The sequence below is a fragment of the Diceros bicornis genome, chromosome 19, assembly GCF_020826845.1.
Source record: "Diceros bicornis minor isolate mBicDic1 chromosome 19, mDicBic1.mat.cur, whole genome shotgun sequence".
Taxonomy (NCBI): domain Eukaryota; kingdom Metazoa; phylum Chordata; class Mammalia; order Perissodactyla; family Rhinocerotidae; genus Diceros; species Diceros bicornis.
In genome coordinates, this window is record NC_080758.1 from 15,857,355 (window position 1) to 15,866,109 (window position 8,755).

Sequence of the window (8,755 nt, forward strand, 5' to 3'; positions counted from 1 at the left end):
ACATACTTTCATGGTTGTCGTAAGGTTTAGAAGTTGTGTACATGTACCGTCTGGAATGTAATAAGTGCTTAATAACATTTAGTACCAGTTACTTCAGCAACTCTTTGAGGTAGGTACTGTTATCTCATTTTACTGATGAGAAAACTGAGGTACAGAAACAGATAATTGCCTACGATCACAGTGAGTGATGGAGCCAGGAGTAGAGTCCACACTATCAACCCCCCCCCCAAAAAAAAGTAGCTGCCACCATTACAATTATTTTGTATTTCTATGCTTTGTTTCCTTTTGAAATTGCCTGTCCCCATCATTGAAGATGCAGCAACCTCCAGAAAAGACTTACCTTCTCCTTTCTGGTGTGCACTCCTGCTATAGCCCACATTATATTTCCATTATCTGTGGCCATGTCTGCTCCTGGAAGAGCTCTTGGTCACCTTAGTATTTCTGTTGCCTAAGCAAGGAGGCTAGCACATAGTAGGTGCTCAGTAATGTTTGAATAAACAAACGAACAGGACAACATCATAGCACAGTTCCATGTTGTCTCCACACTGCCATGCTGTCCACAGTAGCAAGTTCTGTGCATCCTGGGAACTGCTACAGTGTAAGCCTTCCAGGGAATCTTCCCCCAAGTAGTGGTCCCTCCTATTTCCTCCACAGCATGGGATTCTACGGGATGAGTTTGTCTTCTCCCTCCTCTCCAGAGTCTATGTCAAGTCTATGCAACAGACAGAAGCCACACTGTGGCTTGGAGACTGAAAGCTGGGCTGCTTGCCTTGGAGTTGGCTCGAAATCATCCTCCCATCTCCAAGGGCACTGTGTAGCCTCAAAAAATAGTCAGCTGGAGCTGCTGGCTCTGAAGGCCAGCCAAGCCCCTGTGGTTTGGCAGAAGAAGGGGTCATTGTCCAACCAGGAAGTGGTCCTGGGGTCTCAGCTGACCCTAGACTTTTCCAGGCAGGGCTAGGGCTCATAGCAGCTGAACTAAAGGCTCCCCGTAGACTCACAAACAATTCTACTTCTCTAGAGGGCTGTACATCTCTCTTCCCAGGCAGGCTCCCTGCCCCAAACCCCACAGATCTTAGCATCATGTGCCTGGGGTACTAAGAGACTTGTCGACATGTTGACAGCAATCAAGCTAGTCCAGCTTCCTATTACTGACCTTGGAGGGAAGTAGGGTGATCCCAGGAGCTGAGAAGCCCTGCAGAGCAGAAGCCAGGAGAAGGCTCAGCCACAGTCAGACAGGAGGTTAAGCCTTGCTACTCCAAAGGGAGAAGCACAAGAGGACAGAGACCATGTCTTCTATGTGCAGCAAAGTCATAAGCAACCCAGAAAAGTGACAACATTTAACATGAGACTGGGCCCTGGCCCAGCTTAGCAGATGATCTCAACTTGGACACAGGCTTTTAGACAAAAGGAGCACAAAACTCCCACAAGTTTCTCACTAGCGCTAGGAAAAGCATTTAAGAACTGTCACTTACAAGGGCCTCCTGCAGGGGTGAAAGCAGGATGGGACTATGGGAAAACTGCAGCCCTGTCACTCAGCCCGGGTGGCACAAAGAGCTTTGGGATTTAAGCTGAAGTCATTGATCCCACGGGTGGTGTTTGATGTAATGTGAGAAATGACTTGGTGTTCCTTAAGGCTGGGTCCTATAACTCCACCTTTCATTCCACACTCTCTCCTGGGCAAGCTCATTCACACCCATGGCTCCACTCACCACCTACACACTGACAACTCATCTATTTATTTTTCCAGCCCCATCCTCTCACCTAAATCCCACACTCATGAGTCCAAGTGCCTATTCAACATGTCTCAAAAGCACCTCAAACTCAACATGTCCAAAAACAAATTTATGACCTTCTTCCCAAACCTGGTTGTCTCCTAAACTCTTCGTCAGGGTGAAGAACCCTCCAAATCACCCTGTTGCACAAGGCAGAAACAATGGTGGCATCTGACCCCTTCCTCTCTCACACTATCTATCACATCTTTTGGAATTTGCCTCCTAAATCGCTCTTCATTCCTTCCACTTTTCTATATCCCCTTTCTCCACCCTAGTCCATTCCCTCTTGTCTAGATGGCTGCAATCATCTCCTGGTTTCCAGGCAGCCACTCTGGGCCCCTCTAGTCAGTACACTACAAGGAGCCCCTTCTGCCATTCTTCCCCTAGATTACTCCTGCTTATTCTTCAGATCTCAGCTCACATGCCACTTCGTTAAGGGAAACCACCTCTGACCCCTCTCAATAGGCTATTAACTCCTTCTCAGCACTAGTCATGGTTGCAGTTTTACATTTGGGCCCCCACCAGACTCTAAACTCCATAAGATCAGTATGTCTTTTTTTGCCACTACATTCCCAAGGCCATGCTCAGTGTCTTACATGTTAAACACCGACATTTAATATTTGAGTGAATGTCATTTACTTGTTTATATCCTGCTTGTTTATATACCCAGTTAAGCTAATCCTCACCACTATCTTCTGAGCCACTGTTATCTCTTGCATGGACTATTGGGTTATATGTCTGTCTTGAGCCTGTCCTCCTCCAGTGTATTCTACACTGTAGCCAGAATTATCTTTTTAACAAGCAAATTCAACCACTTATAATCCTTCATTACTCCCCATGAAGTTCAAATTCATTAGTGTGGCCTCTAACATGTAAACTGCTAGTTACCTACCCAAAGATACTGTCCTCTTGTTCCTTAGTAACATAACCCTGATTTTATCAAGACAGCAGTGTGCCCTACTAAAGGACTATCCCAGCCTCCCCAGTAGCTGGGGTGCTCCTGAGAGGTTTGAATGGTAGAACAGGAATCAGATGCATTGGTAATTCAGTGACTTGAAAGGATTATTGTCTTTCCAAAGGCCAGAATTTCCTTTCTTCTAAGTAATGCTGTGGGCCTACGTCTGTAAAATGTGTTTAAATGAAGCATTTCTCATGTTAGCAAGTTCTGGCCAATGAGATGAAAGTGGATGCTACTGGTTAGAACTTCTCAAAATGCCTCTTGAAGTGGCAATAGACAGCTGGCTGTGCCTTTTTTTTTTACCCATCCCCAATTTCTTCTGCTTTCTGCCAGTTTCAAGGACATGATGGCTGGGGCTTCAACAGCCATCTTAGATGTAAGATATCAATGTGAATTTGAGCCATGTGCCTGGGATGGCTGAGCAAAAAGAGCCAAAAAGAACCCTGGTGCCCAATAACTATGCAGCTGCCATATAGCCCTGTACTCTGGACTTCTTTTATATGAGGAAATCAATTTATATCTTAAGACACTGATATTTTACTAGCAAATTGAAACTTGATACAGGCTTCAAAGCATTTCATGACCTGACCTTTGTCAATCTCACCTCTCCCTTTATCTTCTCTTCAAATTCAACAATTCAGCCAACATGAATGTTCTTCAGTTCCTCAGGGCTATTTGTCTCCATTTAAAGTCTTCCCGAGCTGCTCTTTCTGCCTAGATTACAGCCCCTACCCAGCTAACGCCTACTCATCCTTTGGATGTCAGCTTAAAAAATCAGCTCTTCAATGACCTTAAAAGGTAGGTTAAGATGCCCCTATTTTCTGACACCAGAGTAGTTCCTTGTCATGTTACATGTCACACTGTGAATTGTGGTATTTGATTTTCTCCTCCAGAGACAGTAAACTCCATGAAGACAGGGATACAGCCTGTCTTGTTCAAAACTGTATTCCAAATGCCCAGCACACGTGTTCAATAAATAGTTCTTGAATAAATGGAGTGAGTGATAGGGATATGGTGTTGGTTAGAGAGTAAAAGAAATATTGTGGGTTTGATATCTTTGCAATGAGAAAAAGAAACGAATGGTTGGTATATTATTATTTGTTTATTATTTATACTGTGCCCTGTTCCAAAAAGGATGTAAGGAAGCAGGATGGCTGGAGTACCAGCTCAATGGGAGTGCTAAGGAGTTTACGTCCATTTAGAGACACTGGTTTAGGAGACTCTATCAGAAGGCTGCAGGATAGTTTGGGGGAGAGAGGAGTGGCATCTTATCCTACCTCTTCTTTCATCTCCTCGCTTACAAGCCCTATCTCAAGAGTAACCCAAAAACTGGTGGGAGGGTGGCAGCAGGAGAACGTTAGCAGTAAAGCAGGGGATGGTTCATTCTCAGAGAGGTACACCATCCCACCCTCCTTTCCACCCTCTGGTACCTACTACAAGTAAAGAGTCTGGTCTTCTCCGGAGGGCTGTGGCTGAGCCTAGGGTCTCACGCGGAGAATAGCCAGCTCAGTCAGTCTATAGGTGGAGACCCACTGCTAGCTGCAGGCTCCAGGCTCTGCCCCTTCAACACCCCCACCCTCCTCTTCGTCAGATTGTGCCAAGGGCGTGTCTGCTCCGCCGTCACTAGGATTTGGGCTGTGCAGGTTGGTGGACGAGTCAGAAGATGAAGAGGAGGTGCGGGATGTGGTCCTGTCTAGCATGGGCATTGGCAGGCTCAGCTCCTCTGAATGGTGGTCCACCCCTGCCCAGAGAGAAGAGCTGGTCAGGGTCACAAATAGGGCTTCAGAGGATTCTTAGAGATGATCTGGCCAGGAGAGACTGAAGCCCAGGGACTTGACCAAAGTCACTTAGCCAGTCCAGCAAAGAGCCAGGTCTTCTGACTTCCGGTTCCTTCCACTTCACTACACCATGTCTGGGCTCTAGAGTCAGGTCAATCAATTCAACAGTTCAAGTTCTACCTACATCTCTTGCTCGCTTCTGAGTAGCTTTGGGCAAATCACTTTCCATCTCAAGGACTCTGCTCTGTAAAAAAGGGACACCTACCTTCCAGAAGGGTTTTGAGGATGAAATCTAAGAATGCTTATAAAACGTCTGGCACATAGTAGGCCATCAGTAAATAGTAGCAATTTTAAATAAGAGAATATCTATCTTATAGATTAAGCATATGGGCTTTGGAGTCAGACAGCCATAGTTTGAACCCAGCTTTTCCACTGTCTGGTTATGTGATAACTTCTCTGAGTCTAAATTCCTTCTTTATAAAATGGAGATAATACCACCTGCCCTAAGGACATCATGAGGATTTACAGTATTAGAAACCTACTGAAGTGCTCACTAAATATTAATATTAAGATGACTAAAACTGCTTAAGTTGTCTAATATAAAAATTACATTTTTACATTATTTTAATTACATTAATTCCATTAATTTTACAAGTGTAAAGTTAACCAAGGCTAAGGGGGTTGGACATTCCTAGAACTTTGCATTGGGAGTCTGTAACCCAGTTCCCCTCAGGGCAACTTCCTGAAAATCAGAACAGACAGCTGTCTGTTGGTGGAAACGCCCACTTCCAGCCCACACATGGAGACTTCCTCAGCCCAGCCTTGCAGCCTCACTTCAGAGCCCTGACATCCAGCTCTGGGTAACTGGTGCCCGAGTCCCCAAAGCAGAGGGGCATACCAGACGTCTGGGGGGTGGCTGGAGGATCTTCACAAGGCAAGAACACGTCTGCTCCATCCTGATCCCCGAGGTCAATAAGTTCCACTTGCTCCAGCGTGTCCACATTCACTTCCATGGATGAGATACTACCTATGGGGGCTACAGATCAAGAGGGGGCAAGTCAGAAGGAACCAGGCTGGAGCCAACAGGATGGTCAGAGATATGTCAGGTCCAGAGAGAGAAGTTTAGAGGGCAAAGAAAACAAGAGGGGAGGGGACTTCTGAGATCCAGGACCCACAAGACTTCCTCCCTACCCCAGCCTAGTCCTTCTCCCCAGGACTTAGAACTTACGTCTCTGCGACTCGAGATGCAGGTGGGACAGAGGGAAGACAAACTCGGTCTCTGGCTGTAAAATGTCCTCAAAGAATTTCTGCCGCTCCCGAAGGCGGAGCTGTTGGCGCTCCAGGGTTGCCCGAGGAGTTGGGTCCATGTCAGCTCCTGGAGGGTGGAAGGGCAAGTACAGCTATGGAGTTGAGAGGGACTACAGTGGGGACCTGGGCTTGCGGAGCCCCACTGGAGGCAGCATCTCAGCAATGGGGCCTCTGGTTCCAGTCTGGACACCTCTGGACTTGGCTACCTCCTTCCCCTTCCCAGAAACAAAGTCCATTACCACAAACGTCAAGTCTCATACAGAGGCGGGCCTACCCCAGCTCCACAAAGGGGATGCCAGTTCCAGGCACCGCAAAAGAGGCTGCTCTGTATTCAGGGGACACACACAGCCAATGGCCAAGTCTCAGAATCTGCCCTTGTGAGAGGGGTTGGAGGGCCTGGTTCAGCCCAAATGGGGGAGGCACTCTTTCTACTTAATGGCCCAGCCTCCCCTCAGAAGGCCAGGGAGGAGGAGAGGATAGAGATCTCAGAGTGGAAGGTCCTTTTGCTCCAGGGCTGCAGTTCTGGTTCTGCCCATCTTCCAAAATCCAGACAAAGACTAAAGCACCCCCCTATTTACATACACACACACCCATACATACACACACCATCATCACCATCCCCTCCAAACCCTGCTCTTAAGTCACAGATCTGACTGCCAGACTTGGCTCTGTCCCTAAAAAAATCATCTTTCGAGCCTCATGAAAATGGCATAATTGCCCTACCTGCCTCAAACACAAGACACTGCTTGTGAAGGTGCTCTGTAAAATGTAAAGCTCTCATACATGTGCTATTTAGAGGACGATCATCTCTTCTCTGTACTCCCACGGCTCTTTATTTCAGCTCCTCTCCTCTGACACATCTCACTGTCTTTTCTTCCCACTAGTGACGGAGTAGCAATGGGAAGGGCGGGTCCTGGGTCCAGTTCAGATCAGGCCCCCAGTGCTGAGAGCTTTCCAGAACAGAGCTCTGGGCCAGCCCAAGCCCTATGCATTCACTCGCATTCGCTCAGTCTCCTTCCTGGCATTCGCTCTGAGCTCATCACGAGAGGCAAGGGAGTATCTAGTTTGAGGACCAGACCGTCATCCTCCGCAGACTGCTTTCCCCACCTCATCTGGTCTCAGCGTATCCGAGACCCTGACCAGCTCCACAGGCGCGTGGGTGGGGATGGGGGGGGCGGAGGGGGGCGTGAGGGACCCAAACCCGAATGGGCCACGCAGGGCCAAGGAAGTGCTGGGAGACCATGTAGCTGCGGGCTGGCAGTGGAGGGAGGCGCTGACGCCGATTCCTAGGAAAGGCTCTTTGAGCTGCCGCCCAGGTCACAACGCTAAAAATACCCGGGGCCCCTGGGGCCGTCTGCTCTAGCAGCGGGTAGGGGGAGGGAAAGACAGAGGGTAGGGGAGCTGACCGGCACCGGGGGCTCCGAGACGCCCCCTCTCTTTTCCCCTCCCCCTAACCCCATCAATCTCACGAGACTGAAGGGGCTGGCCCCAGGGGGGCCGCGGAGCCGAACGCGGGAGAGAAGGGAGTTGTTTACGCAACTAGAGGTGCTGAGGAGAGGGGTGAAGAGATTGGAAGAGATTTGGGGGCAGGAAGCTGCCAGGGGCCCGTGAAATGGGGAGCGCCCTCTCGGTCTCTGCCCCACCCGCACTGGAATCAGCAAGAGCGAAAGAATTCCCTAAAAAGGGACGCGCCGCGTCCGCGGGGGTTGGGAGGGGAGGCGGCGGAGGGACCCCCCCCACCCCCGGCCGCTCACTCGTGCCCCAGCCCCCCCCAGCCCGGCCCTCCGGCGGCACCTGCGCCCGCCGCCGAGCCCCTACCTGCCGCGCCCGGCGCCCCCGCTGACTCAGTCTGGCCGCTCCGGCGAGACGGCGGCGGGGGCGTGGGAGCGAGGCGCGCTGTCCGGGGTGGGGCTGCGCCGGGTCTCCCCCGGGACGGACGGGCCCTGGGAGCCGGGAACGAGGAAGAGGCGGGAGGCGGAAGTGGGGGAGGGGCGGCGGGCACACGCGCTCGCCTCTCGCCCGGCGGCCGGAGGGAGCCCCTTCGGGCGCGACTGCTCGGACTTCCAGGGCGGGCAAAAAGTTCCCGGTACGCATCCTTCCTCCCCGCGACCAGCCGGACCCCTCCGCACCCCGCCGGTGCGCTCGGCTCCGCGTGCTCCGATACATCTGCTGCGCCCCGCCCGCCGGCGCAGACCCGCGGCAGGGTCACGCGCGAGCTCGGCCCACGCACACTTGCTGCTCCCCGACTCCCCAGCAGCCCCGATGCAACGAACACCCGCACCCTGACTCCTCGGCCACGCTTGGCACGCTTACGCGCGCACATCTCGAGGGCGCACACAGAGGAAAAGAGACTGAGGACCCGTCGGAGGGATCGGGCACTGACCCAGAGCCGCCCACCAGGGCAGGTGCACTGCGACGGAGGACCCGGTGATCCTGGGACTCACCCGGCAGCCCCGGGTTCCTGGCTCCCGGACAGGACAGAGCCGCCGCCGCCCAGTCTTCCAACGCACTGGGCGGAGTGGGCGCCAGGACGGGGCGGGTCAGGGCTGGAGGTCGGGGGGTATTGCGCCGCGCCCCCAGACGCCCGCGAGGAGCCAACACCCCCAGGGTGCTTGCTAAGAGGGGCGCGGCACGTTGGGGCCGGCAAGGGTGGAGGGGTGAGGCGCAAACTGTGGCCCGAGAGGGGACATGCTTGTCCCCTCGCAGCGCCTCCTGCTTCAGACTAGTGCCAGAAGTGTCCAATCTAGCAGCTCCTGGGCCGAGACTGCCCATTCTCTTCCTCCTCCCTTCCACCCACCCATCCCCTTGTGCTCATAGCTCCAGAAGCAGAGAGGGCCGGGCGGGGGGAGGGGGTTGTCTGTCGGAGATGCTTCTGCCGTGGGGTCTCTTGATCATTCATTCAACAAACATCCTTGAGCAAGCCAGGAACTAGGAGTCAC

General features: G+C 51.9%; 1 protein-coding gene across 4 annotated transcripts in view; it reads right to left on the reverse strand.

Moving 5' to 3' along the window:
• Positions 1-3,812: 3,812 nt before the first annotated feature.
• Positions 3,813-8,755, reverse strand: part of DBNDD2 (dysbindin domain containing 2) — a 35,592-nt gene continuing 30,649 nt past the window's right edge. The window contains exons 1-4 of one of the 4 annotated variants that reach the window (XM_058562615.1): positions 8,261-8,303; positions 5,737-5,883; positions 5,407-5,544; positions 3,813-4,471 (exon numbers count right to left, since the gene is read on the reverse strand). In XM_058562615.1, the coding sequence (XP_058418598.1) occupies positions 4,266-4,471; positions 5,407-5,544; positions 5,737-5,875 (483 nt within the window). In that variant the 5' untranslated portion in view covers positions 5,876-5,883; positions 8,261-8,303 and the 3' untranslated portion in view covers positions 3,813-4,265. The other 3 variants (XM_058562617.1, XM_058562618.1, XM_058562616.1) reach the window with 3 other exon arrangements.